The sequence below is a fragment of the Mus caroli genome, unplaced genomic scaffold (assembly GCF_978045245.1).
Source record: "Mus caroli unplaced genomic scaffold, Mus_caroli_1 scaffold_8, whole genome shotgun sequence".
In the NCBI taxonomy this organism is placed as follows: Eukaryota; Metazoa; Chordata; class Mammalia; order Rodentia; family Muridae; genus Mus; species Mus caroli.
This window is the reverse complement of record NW_028227263.1, coordinates 132,881,686-132,899,345: the sequence shown is the minus strand read 5'-3', so window position 1 is coordinate 132,899,345 and position 17,660 is coordinate 132,881,686. Positions and strand designations below refer to the sequence as shown.

The 17,660-nt window shown below is 37.3% G+C and overlaps 1 protein-coding gene and 1 pseudogene across 1 annotated transcript; one reads left to right on the top strand and one right to left on the bottom strand.

Annotated features, from left to right (window-relative positions):
- The first annotated feature begins 3,928 nt into the window (after nucleotides 1–3,928).
- On the top strand, nucleotides 3,929–10,958 carry LOC110288449 (vomeronasal type-1 receptor 4-like). Its single transcript, XM_085842235.1, has 3 exons — nucleotides 3,929–4,005; nucleotides 5,142–5,235; nucleotides 8,692–10,958. The coding sequence occupies exons 1-3, from the start codon at nucleotides 3,985–3,987 to the stop codon at nucleotides 9,612–9,614; spliced, it is 1,038 nt and encodes a 345-aa protein (XP_085698361.1). The 5' UTR covers nucleotides 3,929–3,984; the 3' UTR covers nucleotides 9,615–10,958.
- A 4,200-nt stretch (nucleotides 10,959–15,158) lies between these two features.
- On the bottom strand, nucleotides 15,159–17,128 carry LOC110288448 (UDP-GalNAc:beta-1,3-N-acetylgalactosaminyltransferase 2 pseudogene; annotated as a pseudogene).
- Nucleotides 17,129–17,660: the final 532 nt, after the last annotated feature.

Here is a 17,660-nt window from a genome sequence, read left to right as displayed (position 1 = left end):
ACTGAATAGTCCAGGTTGGATGGCATTTTAAGACTGTGGTTGTAGCTCCAGGGTTTTGCTGTCTGATTTGCCATTCAGTTGGTTGGTGGAGGGGAGAGCACACAGCTGTATTTTAGCTCATGCTTTAACCCCTAAATCATTCCCCTGGAATCATGCATTCAAAACCAGCATGGATTTCAATCCTTGTCAAGAATCCCATGCAGCTTGGGGAAAAAAAAATGTTGCTAAGGAACCATTTTTTCTGGCTTCCTAGTCTTAAAGGAATAACACACCTTTTTAAAACAAAGAATCTAAAATTAATTCTGTTAAAAGTGAGTCCTTGCCACATGTTGGTTAACCAATTTATCGTTGAAAATATTTAATTTCAATTTGGAGATTCTGCCCCACTTTTGATCATTCAGCTCCTGGATAAAAGACACACAACTATTATTATTATAATAAGCCTTAATCCACACTAGAGCTGGGCAGATATCTGCCCTCTTTGCTATTAGAATCTACTTTTCCATCAATAACTCCAAGTTATAATTTGCCATGTATCATCTGGGAAGCTCTTAACTCCAATCACTAGTCCTCATGGCTATGTTTTCACAATCCACATCCTTGTCTCTCCACCTTCTCTCCCTCCTTGAAGTTCTTCTCAGACCCCAAGCCTAGAAACCACAAATGCCACCTATCTCACTTCTGCCCAGCTATAGATTGTAGGCATCTTTATTCATCAATCAGGGATAACTTGCTGGGCAGCAGGGAGGGAGTTCCCATAGCTTCACTTTGGGTTACTTCCTGGATTCTCTCCTTCCTGGGGACAAGGTCTTGGAGAAAGTAATTAGCATTACAATACTGAGCAAAAGACCAAACCTCTATGCCCATATCTCAGCCTGCGATTTCCCACCCCAAGAACAGTGTCTAGGCTCTTCCCTGAAGCCTAGCACCCTCCTGGCAGCAGTCAAACCCCCTGCCTTTCAGCTTCCCAAGGGAGCAGCCTGCCCTGAGATGGGTGCAACACAGACCAACAAGAGTTCACCGCATGAGCAAATATCCTGCAAGAAGTGCTCTGTTTGGTAAGAAACCAGGAAATAATATACTTATAGGTTGTGTACTTAGAGTCTGATCACAATCACAGGAAAGACTGATCTATTCCCCACATGACACATAATTATGTTTCCAGTCTGCACACCAGTAGGTTATCTTTCCTTTCATATCAAGATGATGGAAACAACAATCTGAAGAAACAGATGGAGTAAGCCACATTGAGATTATTTCTAATTTTCGAAGTGAGACTCTAAAAATATGTTCACTTATAATGGGACCCACCTCCTGCTATGTGGAGGCTACTTATTGGTAGGGCAGACTGCTATCTTCACTCTGGAGGCTACTTGGGTTTCCATAGTATAATAGATATCATGTTTGCCTGACACTGGGGAGACTACATCTACCTACTAAAGGCTGTTTCCTATAATGAATCTGCTTGTGGCTATATGTATGTGAAGGCTACTTCCTGGTAGGGGAAGTGCCCCCATTATATATATCCATGCAATTATGATTCATTTTGTAGCCAGACCTTTTTCATGATGGTTCCCATTTTTAAGGCTGTAAACTATATTTTCTGTTGCTTTTCTCTTTTCAGTTATGTTCATTAAAAGACCCTGGGCTTTACCACCTAAGTACAGAATCTGACATACATACAATTCTTTTTTTTTTTTTTTTCGAGACAGGGTTTCTCTGTATAGCCCTGGCTGTCCTGGAACTCACTTTGTAGACCAGGCTGGCCTCGAACTCAGAAATCCACCTGCCTCTGCCACCCGAGTGCTGGGATTAAAGGCATGCGCCACCATGCCCGGCTCATACATACAATTCTTAAGTTTGTTTAACTAATTAAATAATTATAATCTACTTAAAGGAAAATTTCTAGTGAATATAAAATGTTTTTATATCAATAAGAGAGAAATAGACATAAAGGTTTATTCTTTTCTAATTCCACAGAAGAATCCACCTGAAGTGTTCTTGAAGGAGGATGTCTTCAGTGATTAGCACAATAAAGTTTTAGGCACATTCATATTTCATCTCCATAAATAGATAGCAGAGAAAGAAGAAATTTCTCTTTTATACACCTCAAATTTGTAGGATCCTGAATGTAATTAATGACAGAACTTAAAAGGATGAAGCTGTCTAGTTACAAGGTAGTAAATATTTTTAAAATGTTTACTTTTATGTATTGTAATATGTATACACGTACCTATACCATATATAATGATTGTTCATGCAGGTCAGAAGAGGGCTCAGGCTTATCTTGGATGACTATTATCTACCAATTTGGTTCTGGGCACTCAACTGAGTCCCCTGAAAAAAACAATTGTTCTTGTCTCCTGATTGTACTATCACCTCAGGATAGTTATTTTTAGGAAAATATATTTTTCTAAAATCATAAAGGCAAATATCAATTTCTTCATGGTTTAGAAACAAACATACAAAAATAATTTTGTTAATTATCACACCATTTATTTTTTTAAAATGCAATTTATAATTCTACCAACACTACATCCACAAAGACATATCAAAAGAGAAATCTCTCATACTGCTACTGGAAGTATCACTACAGTTATAATCATACTTACATTTTCTGTAATTGTATTGAGAAAGGCAAACCCCCATATATAATGATGCTTCGTAAAACCTGCTACTTTGGCATGCATTCCTATTATACGTGCATTCAATTAAAGCTAAGCTCCCATCAGCCCTCTTCATGATAGCTCACACTGAGATGATTTACCCAACTTTATATACAATGTGTATAAAATGTGTTATGCACATACAATGTGTTTCTCTAAAACATGAATCAACAAAGAGTCACGCACACACACATACACACAAAACATGGGTTAATCATTTCAAAACCGTAACCTGAAGAATGTGGTGCATTAATAATTGGACATTTTTGAATGAAAATGTGGATATGACCACACCAAGTTCTCATGGACAAGGAGGTTTTTATTGTAGATATGAAACAGAGAACATTCAGACGCATTTGAAATCATCTAAGGCACTGAGAAATTGTAGCACATTAGACAAGGCCCATAGACAGAACCAGGCATAAGAGGAGAGAGGTGAGGAGAGCAACAGAAGTCAAAGAAAACACTGCAAAATAAACTAAAACAGTGCATGAGAAGAACCAAGAAGACAAGGAAGACCCTGAGAAGAAACAAGACGAACAGTTGGTCCTCTCTGCTCAGCTCCTTTCACTGTCAGGGCTGGCTCTATTTTGTTCTAAGCAGTAAGAACAGAGTTACCCTGTGTCTGGGTAGATATGGGGTAACTGTAGCCCATAAACCAACGTATCTTGGTTTTAAAGGATAGAGGAACTAGGGGAAGTGAAGGGAAGATGAGAGTATAAAGAGTTTTAATTTAAATGACAGGGGTAGTGCTGAAAGGAACCAAACCCTTGTAAGAGGTTGTTTGCAATGCTGTGAGAATCTGGCAGACAGAATCTGCTATGATATGTTAATAGGCCCCTCAGTTAGCCATTTGTCCTGAGTATCTTTGGGACTAAACACACTTGAGATGTTGAAACTGTCTAAGATTCTGGATGACAGGGTAGGACCCTCCGGAGTCAAGGTCACAAAATTATACTTTCATAGCAATGAAAAACCATGTGCCTTCTGCATGCCTCTATGTCATCCTGTGTTTCAAAGACTGAGAGAAAAGTTTCTATTCTGATTCCCAATTGCTTCCTTGGAGTTGTTCCTGTGATCCATACTACTATTTGTTTTGTTTTCTGACAGGAACTCAGGACCAAGGTCTTTAAAAGTTACTTCAGGCTCTTGTGGAGATGCTGTCAACATGGTTCTATATCTGAGTTTAAAATGACCTGTCTTCTGGGAAAGAATATCAGGAGATTATGAACCTTTAATTGAGGGAGAGTGTCTCACCACAGCTTCAGCTGACTCACTTCTCATCAGCATTGGTAAGTGACATCCAGCATTGAGGTAAATGGCATCATCCAGCATTGAGGTAAGTGACCAGTGCACAGGAGTAGTAAGAACTGAAGACATTAGGAAGCAGGTTTGGGAAAAGGCATGCTTGTGCTCCTGGAAACATCTTAACTTTTTCAAAACAGTTTCTCTTAATTTTAGTTGTAGTTGAAATCTATATTAAAAATTACATCAGCTCTACTGAAACAAAGGGGAAAAGGAAGGGAATAAGGAAGGAAAAAGGAGAAGAAGGAAAGAAAGGAAGAAAAAGAAAGAAAAGGAAGGAAGGAAGAAGGAAGGAAAGAAGGAAGGAAGAGAGGGAGGGAAGAAGGAAAAAGGAAGGGGGAAGAAAGAAATAAAGTAAGGAAGAAAGGTGAAGGAAAGAAAGAGAGAAAGAACGCAAGGCATACATAGTAGGAAAATGGGACTGTGGGTTGGTTTAGGCATTGGAACTTGAATGGGCTTTTGGATGAAATTGGACTATTTACAACTTGAGGCAAAGCAGACTGTCTTCAATACTCCCCACATTATGTGAACCGTTTTCCTTCTGTAGGAGGCTACTGAGTTTCTCTTATCACAGATATCATCTCATTTTCTTCTTTCCTTTCTTCACTTAGCCTTTTTCTCTTTCTCGTCTCTCTGTTTGTCTCTGTTTTCCTTTACCTCTTTCTATTAATTTTTTGCATGTCTCCTCCTAAATTTTAGACTTTCAAAGAAAGGTTTAATTGGATATTTTTATTTTTATTTACTGATGACAATGGGATCCACATCCAGGACCTTGCAATGGCTAGAAAAGCTATCTACTACATCCATATCTTATCCTAGTATCTTAAAGTACTTTTATTTATTTTCTTCCTCCTACTCACCAGTTTTTATACTTCTCAAAATCTCTACATCATATTTTTATCTTTATAAAGCAGGATTCAAATAATGGGTGAAAGAAGATACTGATTCTAGTAAATGAAATGATCTTATCAGTGGTAGAGTTATAAGGTGATTGTTTAATTAGGAAAATTGAATTGTATGGAGGCATAAAGATTAATTCATAAATTGAATGAACTATATTTGTCATGGTAGGAAATGTTTTATTTCTGATAGTCAGAAATATAACAGATATTTCTATGATTTCTATGTTTCACTAAATACATCTTAAAATTGTTTTTTATGTGATTCCAGCTCATGTATTATTTGCAAGAACAAACACATACAGTGGTCATGGCATGTGAAGCCTGTCCACTTAGGCCTCTCTACTTCTGGAAAATAGACATAGGTATGTACGGGTTTCTCTATTTCTCTTTTCACGACCAATGTGTAGAATTTCAGAAGATATCACATATATGGTTGATGCCATGGATTGCTGTTACAAAGAGAAACCCAAATGAAAACAAATCTCTACATTTTACTCCTATCTAATATACTTCAAATTCTTATTTATAAACAAAAATGCAAATTCATCACTGGGACCCTAAATTTGATATCACTAACCTATGAGCCTGTGTCAGTCATGACTTTACTTGACTGCATTCACTGTAGCTCTGTACCATGTAACTTAACCTCAACTTTTCATATATTAACCATAATCCCCTTACATTTAAGATTAGAACAAATTTCAAACTATAAACATTTTATACTGCTAAACATTGTGGGTATACAGCTCAGTCATGACCTGAGTTGCAGGACAATTTCATCACAACCCCAAGACTGTGTCCCTGGAACAGTCACATTCTTCTTGCAGCCATTGTGAATCATCACTCTAATGTTTTTTTTTTAAATTTGCATTACACAATTCATTTATTTTTGTGAAGGCAAATGCAGCTAATACAGTGAACATGTATAGAAGTTAATAGATATGTTTTAGGAGCTGTGTCTCTCTTTCCATAATGTTCCTAAGAACTTTAAGAATTGAGTGCAAGTTGTTCACATTTCATTGACTTGACTATGAAAACTGTCATTATTAAAGAGCAAAATTTACTATGAAACTACACTCCTTTTTTCTAATTTGGCTTTGTTTTTTACATGTTTTAATTAGCATACATAGTATTTAGTATTAGATTTCATTATGATATTTTCCATTAAATTTATTTTTCATTCTCTTCTTAAACTTTTCTCTTCCATCCCACCCACGTGTTATATATATATATATATATATATAAAATCCTTTTCACTTTAATGGCACATTTGTTCTACACCCCTCCCTTTTATTCCTCAACAAGTCTTTTTTTCTCATTCTGTGATCTCCCTTTTGGATTTATTGTCTAAAGCCACTGTGTCTCCACACTTTTACATATAGAGAGAGAGACTGTGATTCACATCAGTCTTTGAAACAGAATATCTGCTTTATTTTCCCCAAGTCTATGTCACCTTGCTAAAAATCACTGTAACTCCATCTAATTCCTGAAAGTTTCAGAATTATATTTTCTTTTACAGATTTACAAATCTACTCTGTATTTATACCACACTACAATTATCTGCTGATGACCATCATTTCTCTCCTGCTCTAAATTATGCACGTAACATGGATATGCAGTGTCTCTGTGACAGAACATACAGTCCTCTCAGTATATGCCCAGATATTATATAGCTGTGTTATATTGTAGTCCTTTCTATCTTACTGAGAAATCTTCATATTTATTTCTATAATGAACAAAGTAGTTAACCTCCTCCCATTATAGAATGAAGATTCCTTTTTTCCACACCATAATCTGCATTTCTTGTGGTCTATTCTGTTGATCTTAATCATTCTAAGGAGTGCAATGCAATAACAAAGAATTTTTAATTTGCATTATCTTATAGGTAAACATATTGAATACTTTCAGGAACCATTTATTGCCTATTGGTGCTTTGTTTATAAAGAAATCATTACCCATTTTCTTTTTCTTTCTTTCTTTTGTCTTTGTTATTAGAATTTACTTTATTTACATTTCAAATGTTGTCCCCTTTCCTAGTTTCCCCATCTGAATACTCCCATCCCCTCCTCCCTCCCCCTGCTCACCAACCCACCCACACCTGCTGCTTCCTGGCTCTAGCAGTTCCCTACACCTGGGCATAGAGCCTTTACAGGACTAAGGGCTTCTCCTTCAATTGATGACCAACTAGGCCATCCTTGTCCATTTTCTTAACTACTTGTTCACTGGAAAGTTTATGAAAAGATTTTTTAAATCTGTATTTGTCCTTATGCATGTAGGTTGTAAGCTCCTGAGTGAAATTCAGGCATCAAAGATTTTCTCCCATTCAGTAGGCTATATCTCCACTTGGCTGGTAGTTTCCTTTAATGTACAGAAAGCTTTTAATTTCATGCAGTTCATTAGTTAATCCTTGGTGCATTTCCTGTGTTGTTGTTGTATGGTTGCCTCTAGGCCTTGTATTTCTAACATTTTCCTCTGACAATTTTAGCATTTTAGTTTGAGAATAATTAAACATTAATATTTGTGCCCAGTGTGGGGGGGGGGATATAAATATAATCCCATTGTGCACGTGGACATATACTGTACACAGACTCTTTTAGGATCAGAAGGTCTGATCATTAAGTTACCCCAACCATTCAAGAAAGAAATGATTATGTCTTCCTGACATTCTTCCTGGTAACTGCTGTGTCTCAGCAGGGCATTAGGATAGAATACCTTTATCCCTTCTTACTCAATACTGGTCATTTTCTGTGTGGCTTTGTATAATCTTATGTGCCAGATTCCCTATACAGTCTTTGTTATTATAATTAACAAGAGTTGATGATCTATCATATAGGAAACTCAGTAACACTACAATTGGAACGTGGCAATTATTTTTCAATTATGTTGAAGACAAACAATACTAATGTTTATACTTCTACAGTATTTTACTTTGCTATGGAGTCTGCACTAGGGTTCTTGTCCTCTATATACTAAGCTGCTTTAACTCTTGCTTTTATTTACAGTAATTTGTTTTAACTAACATCTTTTTATTCAGTATGTGATGATCTCTCATTACAGTTTTCACTTCCATCCCCTCATTGTAGTCCCTTAACTATTGGCAATTTTGAGCCTTTTTCTGCACACATTTTGGACATTTCTGAATTCCTTATAGGGTATTTACCCAAGTTGCGAACCCATTTCAACTTATTTTATATTTTAGGTTTTTCCAAATTTAGTCTTAAATATTTTTAAATATTGTAAATATTTATAAATATAAATATTAAATTTATATTTAGTCTAAATATTCTAATAGTTAGAAATATGCATTTCAAATACTTCTGCCACTTTTTCTTGATGAATTTTGAAATGTTTCAAGGAATTTTGCAAATAATATCAATGTCCATCTTTGAAAATTCACTGCAAAACATTGAGTTTATTCAAAAGAAAACATACACATTAATCCTTTATATTTTTATAACATGCTTAATCTGTATATATCCCTAACATTTTTAGTACTGCCAGCATAGACAAGGGTATCAAGAAATTAATAGATATGTCTGTCTCTGTCTCTTGACTTCTAAAATTAAAGATGCCTACCACCACGTCCAGAGAAAATACTAAACTTGAGTAAACATGTCCTATTTTCTCATTATATTAATATAATAGAGAATATATAATTTACAAACAAAACTGTTTTAAACACCTTTTTGCAGTGAGAGAACTATTTAAATATACTGTAGTAATGCATGCTTTATTTATGCTTACTTCACCAATAATGAATACTCGTAATTCAAGTTCAGGAATTTTGGACCAAAATAAGTTTATCTTCTTTTTAATAGGAATGAAAATGGATCCTGGAAATTTTGCAATAGAAACTTTTCTCTTCTGCCAGATTACAGTGGGAATGTTTGGCAATTCCTCAATCCTATTTTATTATATTATTTTGATATTTACAGAAAAGCATTTAACGCCCAAAGACCTGATTATAGAGCACTTGACTTTCGCCAACTACTTGACTGTCATCTTAAGAGGGTTTCCTCAGACAATGGCATATTTTGGGTTTAAGAATTTCCTAGATGACATGGGATGTAAATTAATAGTGTATATTTCCCGAATAACAAGGGGGATGTCTCTTTATGCTATGTGCCTACTGAGTTGTTTCCAAGCAATCACCATCAGTCCCAATAACTCCAAGTGGATAAAGCTTAAATACAGAGCAACCAAGTACATTGGTCCCTCCTGCTCAGTCAGTTGGCTTGTGCACCTGCTTCTAAACATCTTGACTCCACTAAGAGTATCAGGCCCCAATTACAAGAAAAATGCAACTAACAGGTTGAGTTATGGATACTGCTCATTGTTTGCTTCTGACAGTGTGGCAACTACATTGTATATATCTTTAGTGTGCTTCTCTGATGTCTTCTGTCTGGGTCTCATGGCCTGCTCAAGTATCTCCATGGTGAGTATTCTCTACAGACATAAAAGACAAGTCAAGCATATTCACAGTGCTCAACACTTTCTGAAAGTCTCACCTGAAGACAGAGCCACCCAAACTATCCTCATCTTGCTGTGCACATTTGTCATCTCTTACTCATTCTCCTCCATTGTGGCTATCATTAGAACCTACTTAAAATATCCAGTGATATGGGGAGTAAATATATTTACATCTCTAGAAATATTCTTTCCCATATTTTGCCCCTTTGTTCTCATCACCAATATGAAATCTAGTTCCAATCTGTTTTTACTCTGCTTAGGTAAGAGATAACTTCTTCCAAATATGATATGAGGCTGGGGCATCTTTCTTTTCTTATATATTATCATACATTTTATCTGTTATACAATGCTAAAACTACAGTTTGAAAAAGTAAGCTTAATATAACTGACTCATTAAATGGAATGATCAGTAGTAATTTTGTGACAAAACATTTGATAGATTTATTATTTTTTATTATATTTTTCTTGTTCCTTTGACAAAATACCTAACAAGGGCAATTCAAAGGTGGAAAAGTTTCTTTCAACCTCTCATCTGAAAGTTCTGTCCATCATGATAAGGTAGAAGTAGTGGGAGAGATGCATTTGTGGAAAGAGGAACATACACTGTGTGGTAACATTCAGTTCCCAGTCAAAAAAGCAGAGATATGAATTTCTGTGCTCAGGTCTCCTTTCTTTGTCCCTTTGTATTAAGACTCTACATTAACCTATAGTATGTTGTCATCCAGATTCAAAGATGGTCTTCATCACTCAGTTCAAACTTCCTGAAACACCCTTACACTCATATGGAGAATGAAATGAGGATCACATGTATATATTGTCATTTTCTTACACATACATTTTTTAAACTATCAAGATAGTGGGGATGCTTTTTGTGTACTGTGTATTCAGATGCTGATTGCTATGCCCAGAGATTGCTTGTGATCCAGATCTTGGCACTGTCATGATTATTGAAGGACCTGCTGTATCAGTGATGTGTAAGTTTTTTTCCTACTACCTCTCATTGGTTAATAAAGTGCTTATCAGCCAGTAGCTGGGCAGGAGAAGAGAAAAGGACAGGGTGTCAGATCTTAGAATAGAGGTTCCAAGGAATAAGAGACAGGGGGAGAAAGAATAGAGGTGGAGAGACCATGTGGAATAACTGGGGGGATTCTCCATGAGGTCATGATGAAAGAACAGCCATAAGGGCACACATGGACTACAATGACTGAGGAGATGGCCAGGTGGCAAGTAACTGTGCATTTGGCTGGGTTTTAGCAGCTTAGTCAGGTTAAAATAGATCAGAAACTACCCAGCTTAGTGCCAGCAGCTTGTTAATAAAAAACATCAGGTCTCTGTGTCTTTATTTGGAGCCTAAATGGGATAAAACAGCTATGAAAATACCCTGTAGTTACTTGGGAGAGAAAAGGAGACAAAGAAAACCCTGAAAATATACTCTTACATAAAAATCAATATTTTAATGAAACTCTACATCTTAAGGTCAAAATGGCACAGGTTCACACCATAAAATGCATAATTGATAGTGAGGAGATAAATTCAAATGTATCAATATTGATGTAAAATTCCCAACACAGAATCAACAAGGATACCTATGTATACAAGTACACATTTATATACACACACACACATTTATGGACAAGGTATATTTTAATCATTTCAGAAAACCAGTTAATATATAAACTGGGGAAATAGATGTAGTGGCCAGGAGGTGATAAGTAACACCATAGACAACTGAAAATCCATATGGAAGGTCTCTGTATGTCTACCTGTATGAGTATTTCTTTGGACTTATCCTTAACAGAGCATTATATTTATCTCAAACCATAGGTTGCTGACTAAAAAGTCATATGTGGAATTCTTCCACTTGAGTATTTGTTCTGAGTATCTGAATATAGCTAAAAATAATGCACACTACTGTCATTGTTCCTGGCTACCAACTATAACATTATACCAAGACTCTCCTACTGAATATAGCACAAACTGGAGATGGGACATGAGAAATCAAGTTCATATTGACCAAGATGTTTCATCACTGCTCGGTGCATTCTTTAGCACTTGAGATGCAATCAGGATGTTAGAGGAAGAAAGTCACAAATAACCTAACCCATCCTTGAACACTGTGCACTTCAACAATGACCACCTTAGTAAGATACTACCATTTCAACATTGGTAGCCCAACTACTATTGGGGTTACCAGGCACTTTCTGCTTGGATTTGAGGATTGCTCTATACTGATGATTCCCAACCTGTGGTTCATGACTATTAGAATGCATAGATTTCTGATAGTCTCAGGAACTGACACACTGCTCAGTAGCAAAACCACTGTTATAACAAAAAACGTGTTTAATGGTTGTAGATTTTTAATATCAGATGAAATATGTGTTCTCCAATGCTCATGACCCACTGATTGAGAACTACTGCTTTACAGGTAGCCTGGTACTGCAAATCAGGCCAAGATTCATTGGAGGGAGCGTTACAGGCTCCATGGATAATGAATGTCTTAATTTTGATACATGGACATTGCCAACCTACTCTCTAAATTCTTCTATCCACACCAATAGATTAATGCAACCCTAAGAACTCATCAGAGAAATCTCTTTGTGCTGTGAAGTGGTTATGACAGTATTCAAAGTGCAGAGAATGACTGACTCTGTAATGTCCAGTCACAAATGGGTTATTGCTTTGCTTCACCAAAGGTTCAGGTGACATCATGGAAAACAGGATGGAAAAATTCAAAGAACCAGATGAGTGAGAGTATCAGAGAAAATAGTATCTACTGTCCTTGACAGGACATCTGCACTGATGAACTCATGAAAGCTGCAATTCCCTGCGTTAAACACACTGACTTTTAGGTTAGTCAACATTCTAGCATGAGAGAGGGGTTCATAAAACCTAGTCCTCACTGAAATGATGTTCATGGAGTCTGGGCATGAAAAAGCAGCTTTCCATAAGAATGTGGTCCCTAGTAAGTGAACCAGGCTCCAGGGAAAACCTTACACACCTATGATTATATGGAAAGTAGAAATTTCCTTTCCAGGTTATAAAATTAGAGCATATAAAATTAGGAGATTTTACAAATATGAAGGTAGATCTAGAAGACTTAGGAGAACAAGCAAAAGGGTGGTCATGATTAAAGTGGAGTGTATACATATAATGATAGTCACAGAAAATTTAGAAAAAAAATACTACACTTTAAAAATAACCCAATAGCTACTCTACACCCCACTCCAGCTGTTTTTCCATGGGCCAAGGATGTCCTAGGGATTACAGCCCTGCAAACAACCCACTACTCTACCCTTTCCCATAAGCTCCATATACCAGTCTACAAATTTGGGAGAAGACTTCTACTTTACTGGAGGCTATTCTGTTCTAGAAACCCCAGAGGCCTCACAGGTACTTTGAACCACAGTGACACCCAAACAACAGAGATAACACAGGCATAAAAATCCCAGCAAAGACATTCTACTTGATCTGAAGATTTTCTGGTCACCAAAAGCACAGGCCATTCAGGTCAGATCACCAGAGAGGGAATCAGAAACAATATAGAGATTTATTATCACAAGTTGCATAAAAACACAGCATTTATAAAAACAATTTTATAGAAAAATAATTGACTACATTGTGATACTTGTGGGATACCACACTATTGCTGTACTTTCAGCTAAAGTTTCAGAGAAACTAATATTCTTAATCAAAATATGCACTATAACCTTCTTTGGAAAGAAGTTCCTAGTATGTTCTTAACAGACAAGAGCATTTGTTCTTCAGAGTTCCTTTCCCACACCTAGTGGTCATGTATGCACATCCTGACTGGATGCTCGTGCTGGGAGGGATCTCATCAAGCACTTAAGTCTATGTGTCTTCTAGAGGGAAATAAGGCTGAGAGGTGCCCCTCAAGGCCCCCACTCCAGAGAGCTTCAGCAACCCCTTAGGAAGTTATCACAAAGGCCTAGATTGTGTCCTCTTCAGTGAGATAATTATTTCTGGTTATTCAGATTGAGGAAGAAATAGTAAATGCTACTAAAATGGTATGACACCTTATTGTCAAAACCACTTGGGTCAAACACTGGCTTCATTTCCTACTTTGTTAAAAGTATCATCTGGTAGAATGACTCAAGCCTTCCGTCAATGGCTGCCTCACCTGAGCTGTTTCTACAGGTGGTCATCATTTAAAGGTTTATTTTCTTTGATAGACTCCATGACAGTTCCAAAGCTAAAGGGACTGTTGTCATGTCTTCTCAAAGTTCCTGTGTCAGAACTTCTGTTGTCCTACAAAAGTTCCAAGGAAAGTTGCTAAGCAAAACACAAAGCTAAGCTTAGTTCTCCACAGTACTGTGAGCCATATATAACATGCTCTAAATGGAGGCAGCCTTTGACTTCACAGCTCGCCCGCCATTGGAGGATGGCATGGATAACATGCACCATCAGATCTGTCTTATCACTCCCCACTTGATTCTAATTTTAGATGCCGGGCAGAAAAATTGAAGTAAAAAATGACCTACAGCCATTACAGTTTTATTTTGAGGAGAATGAAGATTGCCTACTAGTGCAATGGTAACAGTCCAACCATAAGAGTTTAACGACTGGAATGTATACACCAGAAACAAAACCTTTGCCGTCACAAATGGTGTTATGTTCTATTAGGAAAAGACCATTTGTTTGTATAGTAATGGAATAATAAAGGCTTTGATTACTATTGATTTCTCTGCCCTTTCTGTTTTCACAGCTTACTGCATTCCACTATGTGAAGATGTAAATATGAAGTAGAAACAGTAGTCTAAATCTGAATAGAGTTAACGTCTGCTGTGGACTACTTTTAAAAAGTTTACTACAGTGATTTGGTTGGTCATTCTGAGAAATGCACTTTAAGCTGAGGAACCACATCTTCAAACCTGTAACATGCCTTTCCCGATGTTATACATGCACTGATCCTGTCCTGCACATATCACCACCTCCTGTGCAAGCTTGGGTAAACATCAGGCAAGGTAGAGTGCCTTCCCTACACTTCCCTCTGACACTCGACCCTGTAGTGTTTACTTTTATTCATTCTCACAAAAAAACAGTTTAGTGAGAGTGTCTCAGTACTAACCTGAGACAGTCAGGATTTACATTAAAGAGTAAAAGAAAACATGATATGTATGTTAGTAAACATCTTTAAAAGTAAGATACAAAACTTCAGTTTACAACATCTTTTCAAGGCTAGGTTGTCTGTATCAGAGATCCACAAACTGGTATTTCTAGCAACTCAGACTTTGGTATATGTGGCCCCTGTGCTACACAGCATCTTTGTAGTTTCTTTCTGGCCTAATTAAGTTATGCAGAGCTACTTTGTAATCTTGCTTGAGATTCAAATGGAGTTATTTTCTGAATATGGCCATTTAACCAAAAATGGCATTGATGAGTTGCTAATTAGTATAGGTGATCAGAAATAAGCAATATTTTTATAAAATAATTTGGTATAAATAATCTTTCAATTTATAAATAAAAACATATGCTACAGTTATTAGTTGATTCACTAAGATCTGTGCAAACACTTGTAATACCCTACTGCTTACAGCTCAATACCAGCCATGGCTTTCCTCGGATTTACAGCCCCTGGTCTTTGGGGATCATCGTACTTTTGCTTCACACTGACAAAAATCCCCACACAGTTCCTCCAGTTCCCACAGTTTTCTCAGCTCTTCTGGTGAGTACCGAGGAGAAGACAACATTCCTGTCTCACAGGTTTTCTCACACAGCTACAGGTTGTCTTGGTGTCCTTTAGGTCCTATGGCTGCCATCCAAATGCCCATGCTGACATCTTCACTCTGATATGTCTTTAACCTTCTGGAGTTGCCTCCTGCAGTAAGGAATCTTCCTCTTGCAGAACCTGTATATGATCTGCAAGTCTCTGGGGCCGAGAATAAGGGCTTTGTAATAGTGCATCACCTTCGTAAACAGTGTAGATAAATCTACCTGCAACTCCCTCCGCAACTTACATGAATTCATGAGGCAGTGCTCCTTCCCCAGCTGTGAGGACTCTGAGAACACCCACTCCCTCCATCATTCACTGTCACTCTGTGCAGGTTTCTGGGCATGAAACCATGGAAATCTTGGCTTTCTCACACGATTGTACCTTCAAGGCTCTCTGGTAAGATGAGTTGTTCCACAGGCTTATACCATAGCTTGTTCACTTGTATGCCACAGCTTGGAGGACTAAGTTGGGTGATGAAAAGGGCCTCCTCCTGTACTGCCTGATAGTCAGATACAACTTGATGGTGATGTTCCTTTGAAAACCAACATCACTGGCATCGTAGAACACTTCAGGACTAGAATCATGATTGGCTAGAGCTCACACTGACAACTTGGTCTTCAGAGAATCTAGATGAGCAGGCATCTTCAGGAAAGCTGAATGCCTCAATTTCTTGATTCAAAACTGTGATCCAGACCTTGAGGCTGGAAGACACAAGTTTGTGACCTAGATCTTGGCAAGGAGATCTTGAGGCATTGGGGCTAGGAAAATCTAAGGCCCAGGCAAGATAGTATACACCTTTAATCCCAGCAGACTAAGGCTAAGAGATCTCCTGAATGTAGAATTTTAAATCCCTGAGCTTCTAGCCTTCTTTGGGATGATGGCATTTAGAAATATTGTCTTGACATATGGACACAGTCTTCTGGTTAAGAACTCAGCACATGAATTTCAGGGAACACAATTCAAACTGAAATGATAGTGCTTATAAAAGCCAGTCATGGTAGCACACACCTTTAATACCAGCACTTAGGATACAGAGGCAGGTGAATCTCTGGGAATTTGAAAGCATGAATACATAGGTTTCCCCAGAATGATAAGGGCTTAATAAAGTGACACTATCAAAAATAACACAAAACAAAACAAACACACAAAAAGAATGCTTGAAGTAATAGGGCAGCTCTAGAACTCTAGCACTTGAGAGTGCAATCCAGAGAATTAGAATGTAAGATTATCCTCAATTCTCATAGAGCATTTGAGCAGACTAGGCTATAAGACACCCTTTTGAAAACCAAGTATACAGCAAAAATTATAAATGAAAGCAAAAAGAAGAGCGAACAAAACTACTGAATTTTGGCGACACTATTTTAATTCCTCCCAAGACCACATTCTTATATCATGTCATTCAAACATGATGTTTTCCCAAAATGAAATATAAGCGACTCTCTGCCTACAGAGATGAGCTTGGTTAACTCTCTGTTTTTTCTTTGTTGTTCTTCAGACACTGCTTGTCTATCTCTTGTTCTCTGTCTCATTCTACTGCAAAGGGTTTGACCCTGTTCATGCAGCATTTGGGATCCAAAGCTCTCTGAAATCAAGAAATTTAAAAAGCTTTCCAATGAGCCATATGTGAAAGCACAGGGTCAGGAGTCATGAGAGATATATGGCAGCATTAATGTTCCCTCTAGTGTGGTACTCGCCCCTTTCACCACTGTGACTTGCTATACTTGCTGAGGATGTGTTTTCCTTCCAGAGAAGCATCAAGCATTGCATTAGATATGGTGAGGTAGGGCTGAGTTAGGATTCTGTCTGTGATTCAATCAGTGAAAAAGGATTCTTTCCCTTGTTTTGTTTCCTTGTTTGTTTTTGTTACTATGGTTAGTCAACTATCAAGTGAGGGTAAAACCAACTGATACAGAACATTTACTTAATATCTGTGTTTAATTATGACTCTTCTCTCTTTTATTTATACATTTTATTCATTCACCAATCATTGAAGGAAATTCTCAGTCACAAGACAGAAACTGAATTGCCATAGTTTACCTGAACATTCTCGCCATGATTGATTCATAATTCATAGAACCGTTTAAGTCTAAGTCATAAGCAAAAGATATTAAGTGGGAACACAGAGTTCATTCTAACAAATGGTTCTGCTGGGCATTGGGACAAGACTTCTCTAAGTGCTCAGCTCAACTTCCCACAGATGACAGTGGCTCCTGGACAAATCAGGAGTTGCAATGACTCTAGGAGGTGTTTACTTAGTGTTTAGAATCTTAATGGCAGACCCAGAAGCAGATGACATTTTAGCTGGTCTTGGAGCAGTTTCTCATCACAGCACACTACAAGGACATGTTTTCTGGACAGAGAAATTTGAATCAAGAGGCAAAAACATGGGACTATTTTGTCTGACTGCTGAATGCTTGAAGCCTCCTGTCTTGGTAACTGGGGTGAAAGATGGCTATGTTAGAAAGAAAATCATTTGTATTTGGAAAGAAGTACTAACAAGGTGTTGCAGTTTTGGTTATTAAGGAAATTTTATCCCTCCCCCATCAAAATTCTTACCTGGAAGAAGACCTAGTGCTCCAAAGTAGA

What these genes read in the sequence shown, in the direction of transcription:
- LOC110288449 (XM_085842235.1), top strand. Translation starts at nt 3,985, where the DNA reads ATGGCATCATCCAGCATTGAG. An exon ending in TGGCATCATCCAGCATTGAG is followed by an intron (nt 4,006 to 5,141) that starts GTAAGTGACCAG and finishes ATGTGATTCCAG; the next exon opens with CTCATGTATTATTTGCAAGA. An exon ending in CTTCTGGAAAATAGACATAG is followed by an intron (nt 5,236 to 8,691) that starts GTATGTACGGGT and finishes TCTTTTTAATAG; the next exon opens with GAATGAAAATGGATCCTGGA.